A 23126-nucleotide genomic window follows, 5' to 3' on the forward strand; every position below is an offset into this window, starting at 1 on the left:
TGACTGGAGTGAACTTCTGTGTGTGTGTGGTACTTGGGAGTGGCCATTCCTCATCCCTGGGGCACCTCCCTCAACACAAGGGCACCAATGCTTGTGCAGAGCAGCACCCTGGGAGCTGAGGAGTCCAAGCAAAACCCCCAAGACATTGTGCAAGCAGAGGGAATGTGTGGCTTCTGGGCACACTGGCCCTGGCAGCAGCACAGGGCATCCCACAGACTCCTCTGGGCAAGCTGTGGCAGCACAGCCCCAAGACTTACACCCAGCCCTCCTCCAAATGTCATCCCCTGCCTCTGCAGGCACCACCCAAACTCACCTTCTGCTCCACTGAAAGCCTGAGTGTGGTTGTGTCATCTGCAGGGAGCAGGATAGGCTCAATCTTCCAGCACTTCTGCTTGGAATTGGTGGGATTTTTCCCTATTTAGCAGGCCAGGTGTGTTGTAATAATTGCAGCAAACTAGGGCAAGTAAAGAAAAATAATCTATGAGAAAAGGGGGGGGAAAGTATAAATGTTGCTCTTCCTCCTCCTCTAAGATACCCTACACCTCCATCCAAAATGTCCTTGCTGTACCCTCACAAGCAGCACAGTTTTTGGGAGGGGCTGGCACTCAGCAGTGCCACCAGATGCTGATGGGAGGACCTCCTCCTGTGGGATGGAGCCTGAAGTTCATCCTGTGGGATTAGAAGAATCACTGCTGATAGCTGCTCATTTCCATGGTGACTATTCCCTTCCATAGACAGAGTAAATGGCCACTGAGCACCACAGGAGGCAAAGCTCTTCTGGGAAAAGCAGCCCCAAAACACTTGGAGAGAGGAGAGGAAAGAGGGGTAATGATTGTCCCAAGCTCTCAGACCAGAGAGATGCCCCTGCTGGCATCCAGACCCCGAGCAGGCTTGGTGCCACCAGCTGTCCTTTGGGTCCTTGGAAGCTGGCAGCACAATTCCATGTGTGCTAAGAGCACAGTCCCAGAGATCCATGGCATCTCTGTGCTCCTGCTCCCAGCCTTTTCCCTCCCCAGGCTGCAAACCTTTTGGCCTGGGACCGTGATTTTCATGTTTGCAAACAAGAGTGTGAATGGTGTGGGGCAAACCCGCCGGGCTGGGGGGCAGCATTTCTGATTTATACCACTGTAAATTACTGCCTCTGCTTTCAAAAATGTTGTTATTTTGTTGGATAGAGTCCCAGAAACTCTGCAAAGAAGGGAGAGGGAGAAATTCCTCATGGATTAATTTCTTAGGATTTATTTGCCACTGAGCATCGTGCAACTGCTTGCCTTGCACAAGGCTGTGCTGGCCACGAGGGGTGACAGAGGACAGGAGTGACCTGCAGCTGGTTTGTCACCACCATTTGTCACCAGGGCCATGCAGAGAACCAGGCATGGAGCAAATGGAGGCCAGCTCCAAGTTCCCAGGACAGAGTGGGCAGGGGAGGGTGGCAGAGCAGTGCCCAACATCACCTGCTACTCTTCAGCCTCCCAAGCAAGCTGGGCATCTTGGCTTCCTCTCTCCCTTTGGAGCTGCCTGGAGAAGCTTCAGCAAAAGGATTTATCCTTTTTGTGTTTTTATCCTTTTGGGTTTGTGTGTGTTAATATTTGAGGTGTCTGCAGCTCACGTGCTGTAAAAAGCTGTGTGCCACAGGGGATGGTGGCTCCAGAGCACTTGGTGCTGCACAAACCAGGAATAAATTGGCTGCCTCTAGCTAAGAAGGAGCTCACAAGGCTGTTTTGCACCAGTGCAACAAGAAGGTGGAAGAAATAAAAGGAGATACAGGACAGCTCACCAGTAAAATGCACATTTTGATCCGAAATATGAATTCATTGTTTTAGCAGCAGGTCCAGCCAAAATCGCTTTGACTGATTAAGAAAACTTTCCAAACATTGATTAGGGGTCAACTAAGAAGCTCAGCCATGAAAATACTCATGCTGGGTGGAGGATGAGGAGGGAAGAAAAACATCCTTGGGGATGCAAGTTGCTGAGAACAGGGCTGCTGGGGGAGGCACAAGCAGGAGCTGAGGGCAGCCAGGGATGAGGAATGTCCCTCAGGCAGGATGGGTCAGGAATAAAGGTCACATCTCCATGGGATGACCCTCCTGCTGGGGCTGCCAGAGCTACCAGGAAGGCTCTGATTGCTTCTCCTTCTGAGAATGCAATTATTTATGGGTAAAAATTAGGACCTAGTCTACATCAATCTGCCATCTCTCATTGGTTAATTCACTGAAAGTGATCTGAAAAAATATAGATAAAAAAGACTTTCCCTTGTTAGTCACCTTCCAGTGATGTATAAATGCTCTGATAGACAATTATCAGTGATATTGATTCTAACTAGGACAGAAAATGAACAGGTGAATGTGGAATAGAAAGTAATTTATAAAGATGCAATTGAAACAAAATCCATCCTGCAGGCTTGTGAGTTTAAGAAGGAATAAAATACCTTTACTGTATGTTTTTGCTCTCTGTGCTGATGTGAGGTTTGGATGCTTCCTCAGGAGCAGGAAGGCCACATCCCTGGAAACAACAGGCTGAAATAAATAGGCAGCATGGCAACAGCTGAAAATAGGCACGAAAAGCAGCCAGAGAGGGACCCTCAGCCCAAGGCAGAGCAGTGCAGCTCCACCAGGCTGAGCAGGGCATCAATAGTAAATGCATTTTCAAATTAAACTAAATCTTAACTGTGGCAAATGTGGCTCTAGGTGCTTCTTGCAGTGCTGGGACATGGAAAATGCCACCACCACTGGTGGGTCTCCTTGGGGCACTGGTGGTGCCCCATTTGCCTGTCTGAGCTGGAGACCTGGCCCCTCTGAGCACTGTGCTTTTGGGTCCTCCAGCTGGGGAGCTGCAGACTCTCCCTGCCACAACACTGAAGCCCTTTTGCAGGCTTGCCCTGTGCCAGGATCCCGTGGGAGGCTGTGCTGTGGCTGCTGGCCCCAGCAGCAGGCTCACTTTCCCCAGCCACACATCCTCAAGCCAGGCCAAGACCTAATTCCCTGGCCACAGGCTGGAGGTGGCTCTTGCTGGGGAAGGAAGGCTTTTGCCAATTTGTTACTAAATCACAGCACTGTTGATGCCAGCATTGGGCTGTCTGGGACTAAATGCACAGCAACTACGTACCTGGGTTCTGCCAGACTGCCTGGGGCACTGGAGAGGTGCACATCAAATGGACAACTGGATCCCAGGACACTCCCAAGCCTCTGGGCTTGGAGCTGAGTATCACAAGATGTGCTGGTGTACCTGTCCTTGTGCAGAAAGAGATGCTGGGGAGCCTGCCAGGAGTGGTTAAAACAAAACAGGAAGGCTTGTGAGCAGATGTGGCTGCTGCAGCACTTCTGCCAAGGCTCTGCTCCACAGGCATCAGCTGTGGGAGAGGTCTGAGCCGAGCTGCAGTGCCACATGCCCGGCATCTGTACACAAACAGCCTCCAAAATCATGAGAGGAGTGTGTAGCTCTTTCAGAGCCGACCGGATGGTTCCCTCACTTGACATGTCCTCGTCTTGAAACAACATCACTCTGTTGGATTTTGTGGCTTTCTGTGTGGAACAACATGAGCTCATCCAAGTCTGTGGTTTATTTGAAAATGAAATTCCGGTAAGCTTTTGTACCATCTGGCAGCGTTCAGCCGAGAGGGGTTCGGCGAGAAACCGCCGCACACGTGTGCACAAACACACTCACACCCCAGAAACACTGCAATCATCTCCATCCAGGGAGCCTGGCATCAGCAGGGCGAGGGGAAGAGGGACAAAATCAGTGCCTGATGCTCTCCCAGCCCTCTGGCTCCCGTGGGGCTTGGCTCCTTCCAGCAGAGGGCATTTCCAAGCCAGCCCTCCTGTGCTTCTGCCCCTTCCTTCCTCTGACGTGAGCCTCCAAGTGGCTCCAGACGAAAATCAAACACAGCTGGGTGAGTGCAAGCTGCCTCCAACTCCTTCCCAGCTGCAGCAGGTCGCTGCACTGCATTTGGGGGGGAGGTTCTGATTTACAGCAGCCTGGCCAGACACACTGGGAGGGCCTGAGGGGTGCAGGAGAGCTCTGGGGACGAGGAGATGGCTTCTTCATGCAAAAGCTGAAGGGTTCCATCAGGTGGATTCCCTCCTCTGGCCCAGGCAGGAAGCAGGACACATGGTATTTTGTGCCATCCATCACACCCTTTCCCTCCTTCCCAGTCTGTGTACACACAGACCTGCAGCTGGCAGAGCTGAGAGAAGATGTGGCCATCACCCAGGTACACAGGAGACCACCAAGCATCCTCAAGCAAGAAGGCTTGATTATTCTTCTCCCTGGTATCCAGGGATAAGATGCATGGGATTGGTTCAAAGCTGTGCAGGAGAGGTTTAGACTGGATATTAGGAAGCATTTATCTACCAAGAGGGTGGAGAAACACTGGAGCAGACTTCCTAAAGGGGTGGTATTTGAGAGACATTTGGATAATGCCCTTTACAACCCTTAACCTTTGGTCAGCCCTGAAGTGCTCAGGCTGTTGGGCTGGATGATCACTGTAAGTTCCTTCCAAGTGAAATATTCTATTCTACTCTATTCAACTGATTTCCTTAACTTCTTTCAGGTTTCTCCCTTCTTTCACACTCAGCTGCTCATGGGTGTGTATTCAATGTGTGTGTGATGGAAAAGGAATGGTGGGGAACATGAGATGCTGGCTGGGACAATTTACTGGGAGAGGCAAACCCAAAGTCCCCTGGAGCCAGCAGGGAGATTTCCAGTCATCCAGGAAGCACAGGGTGCCTACACATATTCACCTCTACAAACTGGGGACAGAGGAAAATTGATGTAGCTGCTTTAAAACAACCTTAAATTGCAGCAGAGATCTGCTTTTGAGAAGCAATGGGAATCTGAAGGATAAGCTCTGATGATAAGCCATCTCTGAAAGACTTCAGATCCATGGAAGTCATGCACTGCCCTGGTCTGAGGGGACATTTCCCAGCAGCAGCTCTGGTTTTGCATCACAGTTTACAGCTGCAGGAACAGGACTTTTGATGGAAATCGTTCTGGATGTCCCCATTCAGAGCCAGCACTGCTGGGTTTCACTCAGAATGCATCACATGCATTTAAAACCTGTGCATGACACCTGAGAGTGTTTTTTCCCTGCACTGGATGTGGGGAGGAGCCTGTGACCCTGAGGTGGGTGGAGGGCAGCAGAGGAAGGCAGGATGCCCCCAGCCCCAGCCTGACAGGGGCTGATTTTTCCTGGCTGCTGAGTCCCAGCTCCTTCCTGCACTTGAGATCACTGACACCAGCCTGGAGCTGCCAACAAAAGCAGGAATTTGGATCACCTAAGAGCATCTTCTGTGATCCCAAAATAAAATAGACCAAAAAATAAAATCAAATCAATTCCATCCACAAAGTCTTTAAACCTCAGCAGCACAGCATTTCCAAAACATGGCTCTGGTGAGGTGCTGCACTGGCTGGGAGGCTGACATGCTGCCATAATCCTGCTCTAATTCTTTTTTTACAAGGGTGTTTTTTTTTTTTTAATATATATATAGTTTTGCCTCCGGCATATGCTGTACTAGCGTAGCAGCTCTTCAAGTACCATGTTTTCCAGTGGAAGTGTGAGTGACAGCACCTAAAAACAGCAGCTGTTACATAAATAAGGCTGGAGCTTCCCTGCAGTGGGGACAGGGGGTGACAGTGACATCACTGCCCTGGACAGAGGGGGACAAAGTGGGGGACACCCCCCAGGTCAGCCCTGGTGGCCACTCACCCCCCAACCCTCACAGATTGTCACCTCCCCAGGGCAGAGGCTGCTGTTTGTCACTGGTGATGTTCTGTCACTGCCACCCCATAAAACAGCAAATGGATAAAAAGAATAACCTAAAGAATAACATGGATTTGTGGTGTCTCACTGTTATTCTGCTGGTGCTGTGTATAAGGATTAAAGTGGCCATGGCTCCAGCAGGATATATGATGTATCTTAATGAGCAGCTTAATTATTTTACTTAGCAGGAGATGGCCAATAAAGTATGAAGGAGCCAAATTTGGGACTTGCTTTCCTTTCATATTAAGATTCAAAAGTCTGATTTGTACTGCCTGTAAATTTGCTGTATCTCAGCACTCAAATACTCCTGAATAATTTAGGCTTTCTTTAAGAAAGCATGCGATACACCCAGAAAAGATTAATATTCAACAGACGTCCATCATCTAAGCAAACACTTTTTTTTTTTTTCTAAAACTGTACCAAGTTTCTCATAAATTCCCTTAATGGGACACAAACCATCCTGGTTCTTCTTCACAAAGCTTGTCTGTTTGCCTCAGGTCATGAATGTGACATGAAAACTTTGCCTGCATAAAGCTTAAAAATGTTTGGCCCCTTGGAAGGACAAGAGAGGATGTTCTTTGAACACTCACCCAAGCCCAAAAGGGAATAGCAAAGAGGACAGCAGCAGGAAAGCTGGGATCTGAGGTCATGTTTGAGAGGAGATGGCAGGACCCTGGGTGGACACAGCTCTGCTCAGCCCTTGCCTTGGTGGGCAGGAGCAGGGTGAGGGTCACTGAGGCACCCCCAGGGTGTGCATCCCACCCTTGTAACTCTTCTGCACATTTTAATGTGGCAGTCAGGAGCCAGGACTCCCACGTTTCCTTTTTGAGAGTGGAATTCACTGAAAAACACAAGCAGAAGAACTGAAAGTACTGCACTTCAGGCTCAGGTATCAGCAAGAGATTTTCTCTCTCTGACACACCTGCAGGAATACATCTGTGAGAGAAGTGATGTGAATGCAGCAGCCAAGGTGTGTGATTCACCCATAAATAACTAGGTACAAAAAACATCACCAGGTTGGAATTATAAAATAAGCATCACCTTTAAAATGTACGTCTCTATTCACAAACCCAGGATTTCTGGTAGGAAACAACTCCAGCAAAATACAAATGGGCATTGATTATGAATTTTGGCAGAAGTTTGAGTTTTTCTGAAGTCTGAGGTGGTCTCAGGTAGCTCAACCTCCTGGCAGTTGAGAACCAGGTTTGTGTTTTGAACCTGGAGCTCAACTTTCTGTATGATGCATTTTTTTTTGAGCTTGGAACAGCTGGAAAAGGATGGATTTCAGATTGTGAAGCCACAGAGGCAGATATCAAGTCACAGCAGGGAAGGGTTGCTCTCTAAAAACTATTGTTCTAAAACCAAATGCCCAAACCATTGATCATTTCAGAGGGTAACTCTGCAGGCTGGAGGGAATGAATTGCTTCTTAGAGGTGATATGGTCCCACAGAGGAATCCCAGGCAAACAGCTTTGCAATAAATGATGCTGCTCAGTACTTTCTGGAGAAGAAAATGAGTTCCCTCAACTACAGGCTGAGCCTCAGAGCCCCAGAAATGTGGGAATTTCAGCCCCAAACCTTGGGAATTCCAACCCCAAAATTCTGGGAATTTCAGACCCAAAATCCTGGGGATTTTATGACCCAAACCCTTGGAATTCTGGCCCCAAAAGCCTGGGGACTCCAAGCTTAGAACTCTCAGAATTTCAGAAAATCCTGGAATCCACTTCAGCTCCCCAATATCCCATTGTAACAGCAATGGTTGAACCCCCTGCCTCATCCTATCAGTCCTTTAATTTGGGACATTTCTCCCCCAGGGTGGGACTCTGCAGCCACAGCAAATCCTGCCTGCCCAGCATTCCCTGGTCCCAGTGCAAGAGGCACAGCCTGGCAGCAGCATCAGCTGGGTGGAGTTAGGCAGGACTTGAAGTGAGGGATCAGAGAAAATCCCTCTCTGGACTCTTCTTCCTCTAAACCACTACTAATGGAAGTTTAGAGAAAGGAGAGTCACTCGGAGTATTTAATTGGAGTGCTGTACCTGACAGGAAAGATGTAAACACACTCATAAAAGATAGCCCAATGTCTAGTCCCTTCATGTCAAGTTGCAAAGACAGGTAAGATTATTTATTTCAATAAATAATCAAGAAGTGTCTTCAATCAAGTGACAGCTTGTTCCCATACTGTAATTAAGTTTGAAGCTCAATTACCATTGTCTAACTCAATGACATAGACAAGATTATTACAGGAAAGTCCCCAGAGATGCCAAGATCAGTGCAGAGGGGTGGAAATGAGAGTTTAGTGTAAAGCTGAGTGTAGCCCAGGCCAGATCCTGCTGCTGGGCTTGTCCTGGGCTGTACCCTGGAGGCAAACGTCACTCATGGAATTGCCAAAAACCCTTTCTCCAGCCTGCAAAGGGAGGTGCAAAGCCCTGAGAAATTCAGTGCAAGCTGGACATCAGCTTTTGGGGCTGGATGGGCCAGCAGTGAGCACTGGCCCCAAATCCCCTGTGCTGGGCTGCACCCAGGGCAGCAGGGGAGGGGGATTCTGCCCCTCTGCCCCACTCTGCTGAGACCCCCCTGCAGGGCTGCACCCAGCCTGGGACAGCACAGGAAGGACAGGGAGCTGCTGGAGCCAGGGGACACCAAGGGATCAGAGGGATGGAGCAGCTCTGCTGGGAGGAAAGGCTGAGGGAACTGGGATTGTTCAGCCTGGAGAGGAGAAGCTTTGGGGTGACCTCACCACTGCTTTTTCAGTATTTAAAGGGGGATTGATAAGAAAGATAAGAGCAGAATTTTAGCAGGAGCTGTAGCAATAGAACAAGGGGTAATGGCTTTAAACTAAAAGAGGGTAAATGTAGATTAGATGTAAGGAAGAAGTATTGCACAGGAATAGGCTGCCCCACCCTCAGAAACATCCAAGGCCAGGCTGGATGGAGCTCTGAGCAACCTGATGCGGTTGAAGATGTCCCTGCTCATTGCAGGGAGGCTGGGCTGGGTGACCTTTAAAGCTGCCTCCCACCCCGAATTGCTGGGCGACTCTGAGGCTCTGCAGTCATGTCTGGGCTGTGGCTGTGTGGGAGCTCCAGCTCAGACGTGCATTTGCATTCTGTGAGCTCGTTATCCTGCCGGGCTCTCTCCTCTCCTCCCCTTCCCCACCGGGCTGCTGGCTCCAGCTGCAGCAGAGCTGCACACCCACACCGGGCAGTGCTGCAGGGGACAAACCCAGACAGGGCTGGGGACCCCCTGAGGTGGTGGAGCAGCCCTTCCATCCCTCCCTGAGCACAGCCCTGGACACTGCTGCTGTCCAGCTCGCAGCTGTTTTCCCTCAGCCCAGCTCTGGTTACTGCCCCAGAGCTCCACTTCCAAGCCCTTCAGCTGCTTCTCTTGTTTGTGCTGAGGGATGAGGGAAAGCACCAAAGCCTAAACTGTGTGTTTCCACCCCAGGGGACAAACGAGGAGAGCATCATTGACTTGGCTTGCATTTAATGAAATAATTTTAAAAGCGTCTTTAGTTTTGGAGAACCTGGGTGGTAATGCTAAACACAGGGGTTCAGATGTCACACTGCTGGGACGCTGCTGCAGCTGCCTCAGAGCCCCAGTGCAGCTTAAGCTCAGGGTTTTTCTCCCCATCCACATTTGAATTTGTTCATGAAGTTTGAAAGGAAACGCTGCCTCAGAGCTGCCAATAGATGTCTAAGATAATGAATGTACTTTTCACAAAAAAAAAAAAAAAGTGTGGTGCTGATGGAATTACTGCTCATACACACAAAAATCCCTGTTATAACACAATCCAGTTACATGATAATCTCATTTTTTAAAAAAAAGTTATGTTTCCTTTATCCCTCCTTGCCAAGTTATGAAGGAGCTTCCTGCTCCTGCCTGTCCTTTCTAGCTCCCTGTTCATGTTCCAGGTGTCACAGCTTTACATTTCTCTTCTCTTTGTAGCATCTGACTCCCTCAGTTCACACATTGATGTCCAGGGATTTCCCTAAAAAAACCCCCAAACATAAAATCCTTATTCAGGCAGCTTGATGTTCAGCCCTGCTTTATTTCATATGTTTGAAGTGTAATAGATGATTATTAAAATAGAGTAATGTGGTAATAACTCCCCACTGTGAGGATGTTCAGAAGCCAGAGCAGCCTGGCCTGGGGCATTTTTCAGCCCTCTTGCCCATCTGCACTTACTGGTCCTTGGCTGCTGTCCCAGTCTAGCACAACCAGCAAGAGGAAATCAAGAGGCATCTCCTAAAAGGAAATATTTCTGGGTTTCAGGTGGGTTTCAGCCACCAGAGTAAGCTGGGATGTCACCAAAGAGCAGCAGCACATTTCCCAGCACAGGTTAGCTCATTTAGCCATCATTCCCAAAAGATGAGGGTCCCAGTGAAGTTTAGGGCAGAGTGGGTTAGTCCATGCCCATCCTCTGCTGGTGTGCAGCTGTGTTTGAGCCTGCCCTGGGATGTCTGGGCTCCTGGGAGGTGTCACTCAGCCTGGAGGGCCAGCAGGGTGCCCTCTGGCCATCCTGCCCTGCTGGGGCTGCAGGACTCAAACCTGGGCTGGTTTGAGCTCAGGCTGCACAATCCAGCCCAAAATCCAAACAGCAACTCCCTGCAGGGTCAGAGTCAGGCAGAACAGACAGAGATGGAAAGATTTTGCCATAAAGTAGGAGGCAAGGCAAACAATTTCTTTTTTTGTCTGAAGCCATTGCTTCATCAAACAACTGGCATTCCTCACCCTGGTAATTCCCAGCCCCTCCAGAGTCACAAGTGGCACGTGGAAAACGCCGCAGCCGTGGCTCGGCCATGGCGTGTTTGCAATTTATAGCTGCCTTCCCCAGAGCCCTGCTAAGTCACTAAGCAGCCTTGTGGGCTGAGCAAAGGTTTAGGAGCCAGGAAAATCTGGGATGAATCATTTGCTCACGCACTGGTGACCTGAGAAAATCAGTTGACCTCCATGTGGCCGGGCTGTGAGAGCGGCCACCAGGAGCCCTGCAGCCAAGAGCAAGTCCCTGGCCCTGGCAGCAATCCTGGAATGCATGGGGTGTGTCCCAGAGCCAGGATCCCACAGAGTTGCAGCCCTTGATGGGAGCCCCAAACACTCTGAGGGAAGATTTTCAGAGATTTCTGTGTCTTGCAGCTTGGGACTTACTCGCTTCCCTCCAGTGTCTGTCTGGATTTTGAATAGCTCATATAATATGTTATAAATGACAATTAAAACATAAAATGAAGAGGGGAGCAGATGGCTTCAGGCAACATTTAAAAATACCGAGACTATTTCTAAATGCAGATCACCAGATCCAAAACAGCCCTGGGCAGACTCAGCTGAAGGTTATTTGCTGGCCTGGCTGAAAGGACATGTGTGGTCTCCATCAGTTCTCAGAAGATGCTAATAGGACATTTTCTGGCAAAGGCAGGAGGGGACACCTGGGACATGGGAGTGCTGAGGACACAGACCTTCACCCTCTCTTTTGAGGGGGCAGCAGGGACAAAGGCAGGTTGGATCAATGTGCCTGTTCCACCCTGAGGAAGGTGCTGTGCTGGAGGATGGATTAGGGGAGAGGAGTTGTGCAGTGTCCCAAATTCCCAGCCCTCTTCTCCTTCTGTGGCTGCTCACACCACAGGCATTATCTGCCACAGCAACATCACAGCCACATCACACTGTCCCAGCAGTGACACAGCTTTGCTTCCTTCCCTGCCACCTTAGCTGCCATAACTTCTGCCTCCAAATATTTGGCAGGATGGGGAAAATTACAGGGAAGGCCATTGAGGTGGGAGCTCTCACTGCTAAAACAAGGCAAAATAAAAGGCATCTGCAGGGAAAAAGGAGGTGATCTGGCAGCACCATACCTGCCTAGATTTGGTGTGAGTGCAGAAGAACCATGAGACAACTTCAAATATGTGCTCCTTGCCTTGGAGGTGATGGCCTGGAGCGAGGTGGGCACAGCTCTGCCCCCACAGGCTTGGTGGCCAAATGGCCCAGCCACCAGCCAAAGCTGAGACATGTGAACTACTATCACAATGCCTGTGCTGCAGAGTTTTCCATCCTCAGATTGCATTAGATTAGATTTCCTTCTCCTGGAGAAATGGGAACCAGCATGGGGAACCAGGTTTGCTGGCCAGGATGCAGCCCTTGGGCTGAAGAGGAGTCAGATGAGAACCAGCTGGCAGACACATCCCAGGTCTTCCTCCCATGGAGACTTCCAGGCCAGGTTAGCTCCCTTTTCCAGCTCTGTGACACAGAGGAGCAGATGGATAAAACTCTACACAAGACATTTGAGTAGATGATCACAGTGGCCACTTTGAGCACTCTAATTAAGAATTTGATTTTGCCATGTTAAAAACTTGATTATAATTTGCTTTTCTTTTTCCTCTCATGAACACTCTTCCACCTCCTGCTTTGCTCTGAGCCCGGAAGCAGAAGTATCATGTTACCATGAGAGAAGTGAGTTTTGTGGTATTTCTATCCCATCCAGAGCCAGCAAACACAGGCAGTTTTGCAAGACAGCTTGTACTCAGTTAATTTCCAGCTCGGTTTATATTTCTGTATTTACTTAGATTTGTGCTAGCCATGTAAGAGAGCACTCATTGCAAGTGAGGTGCTGTGGACAAACTTGCAAAAAAAAACCCCACCCAGATTTCACAGACTGAGACCCTGAGCAATAGAGATTGCAGTGGATCAGTGAATCCTCTCTTCTGAAAAGACACTCAAGATTGACAAGGACATGGACATGGACATGGACATGGACATGGACATGGACATGGACAGCCAGTTTCTGGTAACACTAATTCCTCACAGTAACTCAGAAGGAAACTTTTGGTAAATCCCAGTAAAATCACCATCCCTGACAACATTTTCTTGTACCCCTGAGACCTTCCCTTGAACTTTCTTCCTTGTCTTTCTTTCCCATCACATTTGCAGCTCTCACAGTCTGGGGTCAGGTGCACAATACCCTGCTAGCATCTTCCCACATCCCTGCTGACAACCAGGAACCTGGACAGATGTTTACACCTGCACAGGAAGAGCCATGACAGCTCCAGGGACCAAAATCTCCTCTCCTGACTCCTCCACAGGCAGCAGGATTTGCATTTCACATGGGAGGGCAGTGCTCACACAGCTTTGCTTGTTTAGGGCCACAGCCAACCCGTTCCAGTGTTCCCAAATTCCCTCAGACTGGGCTGTGTGCACACTCTGAGCCAACTTCTACCATCCAACACTGACTCACAACTGAAAATGGATTATTTTAAACCCCATTTCAAGGTTGTCCTGTGCTCTGCTGAACACAGCTCTGGGTCTCTACAGCAGGGTCTGAGTTAACACAGGTCCCGGGTGTTTCATCCTGTAATGCTGGTGGGGCAGGGAAGAAGAAGCAAGAAAAAGTATCCTTATATCTTTGGTAAGGGAGCAAGTGCTCCTAGGAGAGGATTGTGAAATTCAGATTGACATCCCCCAGTTGAAGGCCATTACAGGAAACACTGAGAATGTGCCCAAAATCCAGAGTTTTTGTGGCAGCTCAGCGATTTTGGGAATAAAGCCTGTAAATGCTGCAGATTTTGGGGGCCAGAAGGGAGTAACTTATAAAGGCAATTGGAGCCTCTGGGCTGTAACTGGATCCCCACACTGCTCTTGCCATCTGGATGGAATCTGAATGGTGACAGGGCCCACACAAAGCAGTGGCTGGGCTGACCCCACAGCCTTGCACAGGGGTGTGCATTGCCTTGGCAAAGGCCACATGGCTGCTCCATCAGGGGATGAGGACTGTGCAGTAATTTACCACAAGAAGGGCTGCTAGGAAAACCTCCTGCCCACATGGAGTCAGATATTGGATGTTGATGATCTACAATATTTAAACAGAATTGTTAAATCATAAGAACACCATGCTCCTATGCATTTTTGCTTATTGCTTTGGTTTGTCAGCAAACCCTGTGGTCCAAGACATGCCCAGGTCTCATCTTACCTGAAAGGCAGCAAATAAATGTGCAGACATAGAGAAAGAAACTTCCAGAACACAAAGAAAGTTAACTCCTGTCTGTTTGCAGCAAGAGAAACACATTGAAATGGCATAATTAGAAAGGCTGCTTGTCTTTTGCCTTGCAGCTTCCTGCTTCAGCCTGAAAAAGTGCAGCATATAAACAGAGCAGGCAAGTGTGAGCTCATGATAGCAATACACCACTGCACATTTAAAACCCCCACAGCCAGAGTTCCTTCTGTGGAGTTTTGAATGACTTTGTGCAAATTCAGGATGTTCAGCACGGGCACTGCAAGCAGGGGTTGTGCTTCTGCAGCATCCTGGGGCAGCAGAGAGGTTAGCAGCCTTAAATCTCAGCTTTCTCCCCCAAAAATCAACTTGGCAGCCTTCCCCAGAAAAAAAACAGGTGCTTTCCAAAGGAAACATCCTCACCTGCAGATGCTGTTGTCACAGCAGCAGTGACAGTGGGAAGGGAAGAGCAGAATTCCCTTGCAGGCCAGAGCAGTGTGAGTCAGTGCTGAGGGAGAGGTTTGCTCCCTGAAACACCTCTCAAATTAAAATGTGCCTTAGGGGCAAACATTTTGAAAAATAAAAGTCTTGGCATTAGGTTCTCAGCCCTGCATGAGAAACTGCTGCCCTTTGGGCTTAGAAGCTTAATGCTGGTTTGGGGGCTTTTTAAGTATGACTGTAATCTTAGGTTGAAAGCTTGCTGCTTGAAACCCTATTTTCTCTTAGGATATCCTTTTTGCAAAACCATCTAACAAACGTAGCAGTAAACAAGCTCCTTTCTATTTAGCCTTAAAATCATACTAGAGAATAGAAAAGAAAGGTAATTCTACTCAAAACCTCAGTTGGTGGAACGAGTGCACAGGAGAAACAGAATGCTCTATTTAATAGGATTTTTCTTACTAATTAATTAGCAAGCTTTTTCTAGCTAAGAAGAGGCCTTATTCTTTTCCTCATTAATATTGACCACCTTAAAAAAACCAAAAAAACCAGCTTGAGCCTGCTCATCCTCACCTGTAACACTGGACCCTGCACTTGAGCACATCCTACACCCACTGCTCCTGGAAAAGCTGCATTCCTGGATCCATCATCCTGGATGGAGCAATCTGTGTGCCTGAAATAAAACAAATTCTTGCTTTCCTTGCCTCCATCCATTCAGGGCTGCAGGAATGGTCCCCCAGCCTGCTCTTCCCAAACCACAACACACATTTCCCCCCAGACTGAGCACTAAGAATGAGACAGACCTATATAAAATGACACAGTTTATTAAAAGTTACATTCAGCAGCAATGGACACATTTACTTAAGTAGATTTTTAACTGTCAAGGAGCTTATAATTATAAATCTCTCTAAGGCATTAAAAGCTCTTAGATGTTTTAACTTCTTTGCAATCATTTCATATAAATAGGTAAGGTAAATGATACTTGCCTAGGAAGAGGTTACCCCAGCTGCATTAAACAAAGATATACACATAAATACATGTATAAAACAATGATTTTTGTTATAAACTCATTCATGGGGATATTTCACAATCTTTAAGTCTTGGGTCCATACAAGGAGCCTCCTGTTTGCCTTACCACATGTGAGTGTACAGATTGCTCACATGGATGAGAGCAGGGCCCCATTTTGGACAGCAACAGCAAAAATGTTGAAATTATCAGTGAAATATATTTACATTCTGTGCAAGTAGCATCACCTACTGTCACTGATTACAGAGGTCTCTCTGGGAAGCTATGAACAGCAGAAAGGCACCGTGGCCAAGGCAAATCAGCACCTGCTCTCTGATTTTGATGCTGTAACTCTCCCTTCTGAAGAGCAGGAGCATCCCCCCTGATCCCCAGGAGATGTGATGTGGGGTGTGAGACAGAGGGAGCACCAGCAGCACCCAATTGCAGCCCTGAGCTCGGGGCACAAACCCATCCAGCCTCAAATTCTTCTAGCTCCAGCAGCAGCAGTCTCCCTGATGTGCAGAGGTGCAGCTGCTTTTTCTGAGTGTAAACAAGGAAAGTGCCAACCAATTCCAGTATAAGCCAACCACAATAAATAATGAGAGTTTAACTTATCTTATAATTGAACTGTGCTTTGTGTTTTAGAGCCACACGTGTGAGAAAGAGGAAATTGCTGCTGCAGCAGAAGCTGTGAGTAGATCTGATTAACTGTATGAGCTAATTTGAATTAATATATATAATTGAATTAATACAGGATCTGAGTCTCTACCAACTTACTGCTGACTTTGTGTTTGTGGGCAACTCCTTTGGCCATCACCTCTCACAACCAGGGTGTTCTCAGGACAAAGGCCAACAGAAATTTTCTTCAAGTGAAACACACAAACTTCTGACTTCTACACTAGTTTTGAAGGGCACAGCTGAAACCAACAGGAGATGTTTTAGTGGTAGAAGATATAAATATATTGCTAAAATAGATTACTTTTATCCCAGCCACCTCACTACCACAAAAAAAAAAAAAAAAAATCCAAAAAACCCAACCTTCAAGAACTTGAATTTGGAATAAAGAGACTGAAATGCCCCTTCCTTCCTTTCACTCTAGACTTGTTTGAATAGTGCCTTTACCAGGACAACAGCATTTCTCCAGGAAGAAACTGGAAAATTTTTATACCAATAATATTTTTCCTTCAATCAAAATAGCTTTTATAACAAAATGAAAATTTGACAGGGGCAAATCGCTGCAAAAATATTTTGGTTTTTAAAGTGACTCCATGTAACAAGAGGTGCATTTTCAAATGTGAGACAGTCTGGTAACCAAAACCCACTGAAAATGAAAGTGAGCTGAGAACACAACTCCCATTTGTGCCACTTACTTTTTTTCCTAAAAGACAAAAGAGTCCCTTAAGGCTGTGTGGAAACCCTGTAACTTTTCTTTCAAGCCATCCCAAGAAATGCAGGATAGAGCAGAAACCTGCACTGGTGACTTAGCTGCTGCCTTTAGCAGGGCTGAGAGCTGGAAGGAGCTTCTCTGATATTGCCCCCCTGTTCCCCAGCAAAGCCCTGGAAGTAGGAAGGGCAGGCAAAACCATCAACCCACGATCTTTAGCTCAGAGGAAAGCTGGCAGAATATGGTGTTTATTTACTCAAGTCAACTCTTGCTGAAGATGAGTTTATGGAAGGTAATGACACCATTACAGTTCTGTACAGAAAGACATTTCTGAGCTTTTTTAGAAAAAAAAAATAAAATCTCATACATGCTTCAAACTACAGGTATAATTTTTTTCCCCCTGAATCCTCCATTGGAACTTGAATTTAAAACACAGTTTAACTCCTCAGTATGTGAAACCTCACAGCCACATTAACAGAGAACATCTGAAGCCAGGAGAAAGAAATCACTTCCAGTTATGTTGTCAGTGTTATGTGCATAGCATTCCCACAGCTGTAGATCCATTGTGCTCCATGTTATAAATAAGAAATTGCATGGTGACAGCTAAAATTCAAAAGCATTAATGTTTCTCTTTGCAACTCTTTTTCTATTTTTTTCCTCTTTTTTTTTTTCTTCCTTCCCCCAGCCTTCTGAGGTTTCTCCCCTTTCCCTCCTAGTAGAAGTTACTTGAAGCAACATCACACTTATGGACTGACATATTTATGGTAATTAAAAAATAGTAAATGCCAAGCAAATATGACTAATGTTGCTATTTGGCAACTGAGCCAGGGACGACCTATTGATTCTGAGCCAGGCTGTCGTGTTTGCCTCAATAAACACCTCTCCTTCTGCTCAGCTCAGCTCTCCCAGTGCTCCAGGGAGAGAGGGGCTCCAGGATGTGGCTCAGCCTCTGTCCCATCCTCTGTCCTAGTCAGCCCCAGAGCAGAGCAGGGCCAGGCAGAAAACACAAATGAGCCGCCTTGTATCGCTCACATTCGAGGTTGTGGTCCCTCTCAACCATCAAAAAAAAAAGCCAGCTACAAATTGTTCCCAGAGCTAAACCACTTAACATCTTGGCACTTGGTTGTTTTTAACTTTGTAACAATAGGCACTGTTCACTCCTCTCAATCTCAGTTTTTTATTCTATAATAAAGCAGGAATACTGATGAAAGGCTAGTCACGGCTTCTCCCCGTGGTATCAGGGTGGTGGCATGTGATGATTCACATGGGGTGTGTTTGATCCAAGAAAGCCCAGCCTCTGCTTATTCTTCCTTTGTTCTGTCATCTAAGGTGGAAAGGCAGAGAGAGACGAGTTGAGATTTTTTTTTTTCCTTTTTACTATTATTTAGCAGTCACAGAGCAAGATACATATAAGCAAAACAACAGGGAGTGGAATTCTTTTCTTCAGCACAGAAAATTACAAGTAAGGGATGCCTTTGAAGTGGGAGATCTGTTTCCTGCAAAGTATGGACATTTTATTCTCATTTATACATTATTCTTATCCCCTGGTAGGTCTTACAGAGTATTATTTGTGCTGCTATTGTGTTGTGCAGCCCTGCAGAGGGTCAGCATTTGCACTTGGTGCTGTAGAATCACAGAAACTAAAAGATGGCCCCAGCCACACAGAGTTTAAATTTAAGCCAGGAGAGAACAGATTCAGCCAGAGGGGGATGAAAAAAATCCCACCAGGATGTTGTGGGTAAGCACAATGAGCAGTGGTCTCAGCACATCCAGCCTAAACCTTTGCTGACTTTTTCACAGGGAAAAGTTTTAAGGAGGGATTTGAAGGGGAATAATTAGATAACTCTGTAGATGCCACTGAAGTGCTTCCCATAAAGAAAACACAGAGATGCTTTTGTGAAACTGTAATGAGCAAAGCAGAGGTGACCAGCAGCACCTGTAGCAAAAAAGGAGCTGGCCTTTTGATGCTGCAGGGAGAGCAAACACACCAGGCAGGTGATGTGGGCAGGAGCAGGAATTTAAGGGAGGCTTTAAGGGAGGCCAGCAGCTGGTGCTCCACACAGGAGAGCAGAGGGAGCCCCACAAGAGGAACCAGAACAAGGGTGGCACAAGCAAAGCAACAGGCTCTGCAAATTGTTTTCACAAGGGCACTGTTGATGCTCTCAGTGGGGGAAAAACCCGAGGGCAGGACACAGAAGGCTTTTTTTCCTCCAGGCTCCCATCAGTATGCAGCTATTCCTGACACTACATTGCTTTCACTGCTGGGTTATGCAGCCCCTCATCCCTTCTGCAGCTTCCCTTCTGTCCTTGCACACTCACTCATTTCGTGACTAATTCCCCCTCAAGAGTTTTCTCCTTACCTGATCTCTGCTGTTGCTAACAGAGTACAATTTCACTCCAAACCCTTATCAGTGTAGCTACCCAGAAAGCTTGCTGGAGGGAAAGATAAAACCTTCCTGAGACAAAAGTCTCTTTTGTAACGCTGTCCTGACTGTGACTTGATGGAAGGCAGTGCCTTCACCAACATGTGCTCACTTTGCTACCCACACAGGGCACTTACCTGCTCCTTGAGCTCAGCCAGCTGACTGGAAAGTTGTTTTACAAGGCACATGGTTGACTCCAGCCTCTCCTGCAGGTTCCTGATTTCATTTTGCTCGCTGTCACCTTCATTGCTGACCAGAGACATGGCTCTCATCCGAGGGAACCAGTCCAAATTCTTCTCCTACACGGGTATTAGAAAAACAAGGTCTGTTAGTAGGGGTTTATGCAGGGCTACTAAGCTGAGACTAGAGAATGAAAGCTCAGAAGGACTTCTGCTCAGTGGATGACACACAGCAAGTGAGCTCAAGCTGTACATTCAGAAAGTATTTCAAACAAGCAGTTTTATTCTTGGTTCTCCTTAGCTACAGAGAAGGTACCAACTGGAAAATCTGGGTTCCCCACAGCTGCACCTGTACTGCAGTGTGGGCAGTGTTGGCACATTCACCTGTGTCTCTGGAAGGCAGAAATGCCCCCACTGGGAAGACTCCAGGAAAGCCTCAGTGCTCCCCATGCTTTGTTCTTAGGTGTATGCAGGGACACATTTCCCCTCTCTCTTCAGCTTGGCTGTTCTCCATCTATTTCAGCTGTCCTTGCAGCAATGTCAGCAAGCCAACACCAGGAAAATAGGACAAGAGCCTTCCAAATCAGCCTCAAGCACCTCTACTGGAAGAGCAGAAGGGACCTGGATCCAGCTGCTCAGAATAGGAGGTGTGGGGTCTTGGGAATGGCTTAGGCTTCAATGTGCTGTTCATATTGAGCATCTTGGATAAATGCAATCACAACCCCACAGTCAAGGGCTACCCTGCACTGCATGGAGCAGCTCTGAGCTGGCTGTTTCTCTATCCATGAACTCAGGTTATGAATTCAGCCATGCCAAAACCACTGTAAACAGACAATATGAGTCAGGAAGGTGCTGTGTATCCACACGAGCCCAAATTGTCTCCATGGCTCAGGGGCACAGATATTTGTGTGCAGAGCTTAACAGATGGAGGAAACAGAAGGGTGCAAGATCAGGAGGAGTAGCAGCCACGTGGAGAGCAACCTGCTTTGCCCTGAGACCAAGGGAACAGAGCAGGTCCTGCAGCAGGCAGTGCATTTAATGCACACACCTCTGTCCTGTGCCTCGTGGGGAGCGGGAGGATGTGGCTGGGCCACGTGCACTTGATAACCTGAGAAGAGAAGCAGCATGAGTGTGTTTCTTCCAGTCTCCTGAGCTGTGAATGGCCCCACACAAAGCACTGGGGCAGGAGGAATGGAAAGGAGCTCTTTCCAAAAGTCTACCTAAAAGACACCTGGAAGGCAGGAGCTCTGTGACTTACATTGTCCAGGTACTTGGTAAAGTTTTAAGTCCATCAAATTGATCATTGTCTTAGATTTTTGTCTCTATTTTTCCTATGAAAATAGGGAAGGCAGTGATGATTCTGCAGCACTTGCAGCTGGGCAGCCCAAGGCAGCTGTGCCTGAGCAGGTCCAAGAGAGCTGTGAGCCCGGGATACACCAAAGCTTCCATGAGGATTCCCTTTCACCTCTGCAGTGCTCTGTCCTGATCATCAAACTTTCCCCTCCTACAGCAACATGATTTAGAAACAACCAAGATAAGCCTGGGTGAGCATTGCAGTGCTAAGAGCATTTATTGTCCACTCTTTGTGTCAGCCCAGTCCCCTCTGTTACTCTGGGTAAGACTAAATGCAAAGCTGTATGAATTTTAGCTTTCTTCTTTTTAACTCAAAACTTCCAGTGAGTTTTTGTCTGTCTGTGCAACCCCTGGTGCTGTCCCTAAATGCTCACAGATGCCCAGGGAGCAGGAGTGTCCCTGGGCTGTTTTGCAGCCTGGGGCTGGCAGCCGTGGGCGCCGGTGGAGCGCGGCCGCTTTGCTCGCCGCTCGCTTCTCCAGCCTCGTGATCTCATTATGACAATTTACTGTGGTTACACATGATGCCATTTTCAATGGGTCATAACTCATTCAAATCAAAACCTGTTTTCACCAGCTCTGCTGGTGAGCTGGAGAGGAGTGCACGTGACCCTCCCTGTGGATATCCCCAGCTGACACGCGGAGCGGGAGGCTCCTGTTTCTGCCACATGCGCTCCTGCTTACAACACCAGCATTCATCTTCCACCAGTACACGCCGATATTTACTTGAAATTTATTTTGTCTGGGATGTAGCAGAGCATTCATCACGTGCCTGGTGTCGAGCACAGGTGTACTCATTTATACTAAGCTTATTTTGTGCGCAGTGCCTTTCTGGATTTATGCCTTTTTCTTTTTTCTTTTTTCTTTTTCAAAATGTTTGCCAGCAAATCTGTCTGCCACGACAGGCACAGAACTTTAATTCAAGCCAGCTAGAGTGAACAGAGCTGCACTTGTACCTGAATGTTTCCTGGAAAGCTCTGGTATCTGCACTCATTACAGCTCCTCCTGCTCGAAGCACCTGAAGATACCAAATGCAAGGCCATAGGAGCCAGAGGAGGGAACAGGAGCCCTTTCAAGCCTCACAACAACACCAAAATTCCCAAAGCCAGGCTGCACAGGGAGAGCAATCTGAGAATCCACCATTGTGGCCCCTCTGTTTGCCGAGTACTGCTGCCAGGATTGTGAAATGCATTTTGCTAGTTTTGTTTTTTCCATCTGCCCCTCCCTCACTCCTCCAGGACACAAGGCAGAGACCTCCGGCTGCTTTGGGAAGATTTTTGTGGGCTGACCCTGCACCACGCTGCGGCATCCAGAGGAATCTGTGTGGATTCCAGACACCCTGGCTCTCCTGAGGCTCCCAGTGTCACCTGCCTCCCTCCTCCTGGCATGACATTACACTGCCTGGAGAGAGGGATGGCCAGGAGCAGCTGGAGACAGGGAAGGACAGGCAGCAGGCACCTCACTCTGTGGAGCACAGGGAGCAGATGTGGCTCTTCAGCTGGAACCACCCTGCACCACGTGCCAGCTCATCTCAGCCACCACGAGCCCCAGAGTCACAGGACTCCAGCGACAGACTCCGCTCGTTCACGTGTGCCCAGTTCTGGCTTCCTAGAAATGCTGGGATCATCTCTTCTGGGAGAGAAACACAGGGGTGGTTTAGTTACAGATCAGGAAAATCTGAGCCTTTTTTTCACCCCAAAGTATTGTGGAGGATCAAGCAAGGACTTGATCCAAGTTCTAAGAGAAGATGATGGTTTGCATGGACTGAAGACCTCGTGAAAAGATGCTGCTGACTTTTATAGGTGGCAGAGAGGCAACAGGTCAAACACCTGCCCACAGGTCCCCCTTGGATTGCCAGATCTGTGTTAGGTGCAGGCCTCTTAGTTCTCAGCTGCAATACACATCTAATGAAATCAGTCCAGCTGTGTATTTTTGTCATGCAAAGGATCAGAAAGATTCAAAATTCAGTAGGAGATACATTATAGCCTGCCAAGCTGTCTTTAGGTTAAAAATACTTACTTAGCTTTCAGTGATAGCTCCTTTATAGTGCACACAGCAGGTACTTTCCCTTGCTGAACTGCATGCTTTTGCCAGTCAATATGATCTTACTTTTTCATTGCATTATGAACTGCAGAACTTTATTAAAGGGCAGCATGAAAATTACCTTTGGCAAGCAGCTCTGTTTGCTGAGTCTCCACCACAAACAAACAGCAGTTGGTGCTGGGGACAAAAAACTTTTGATCACAAACCTGCCAGGATCCACAAGGCAAGTTGGACAAGGCTCCTTGGCCAAAAATTTCAGTGTTCACAGGGGGACACGCACTCTTGCGACTGCTCAGCAACGGAAAGCTATTTTTACTTCAAGGTAATTACTTGCCAATTAACTGGAGGTCATTAACATGTTTGTACAACCCCAAGCATTTTTTCCTGGGACTTAAATGTTTATGGGCTCGGTCCAGGGTTCACCTTGACCAACACCTTCAAGCTGTAACATGCAGGAGCACTCCTGGGGGTGTGCAGGATGTTATCTGTCATGCCTTACCTATTACTCTCAGAAATCCAACCATTTTCCCCACGATAGCGTTCACTCAGAAATTTGAACCCTGCCTGGAACTGAGAGG

General features: G+C 47.7%; 1 protein-coding gene across 2 annotated transcripts in view; it reads right to left on the reverse strand.

The window, feature by feature from the left end:
* Window positions 1–16900: 16900 nt before the first annotated feature.
* ITPR2 (inositol 1,4,5-trisphosphate receptor type 2) overlaps window positions 16901–23126 on the reverse strand; it is a 237105-nt gene continuing 230879 nt past the window's right edge. For both annotated transcript variants that reach the window (XM_079304200.1, XM_079304199.1), the window contains 2 exons: window positions 19114–19275; window positions 16901–17877 (listed from right to left, as the gene is read on the reverse strand). In XM_079304200.1, coding sequence (XP_079160326.1) covers window positions 17791–17877; window positions 19114–19275 — 249 coding nt within the window. In that variant the 3' untranslated portion in view covers window positions 16901–17790. The remainder of the gene's footprint in view (window positions 17878–19113; window positions 19276–23126) is intronic.

The sequence above is a fragment of the Erithacus rubecula genome (genome assembly GCF_903797595.1).
Source record: "Erithacus rubecula genome assembly, chromosome: 4".
NCBI classification, from domain to species: Eukaryota; Metazoa; Chordata; class Aves; order Passeriformes; family Muscicapidae; genus Erithacus; species Erithacus rubecula.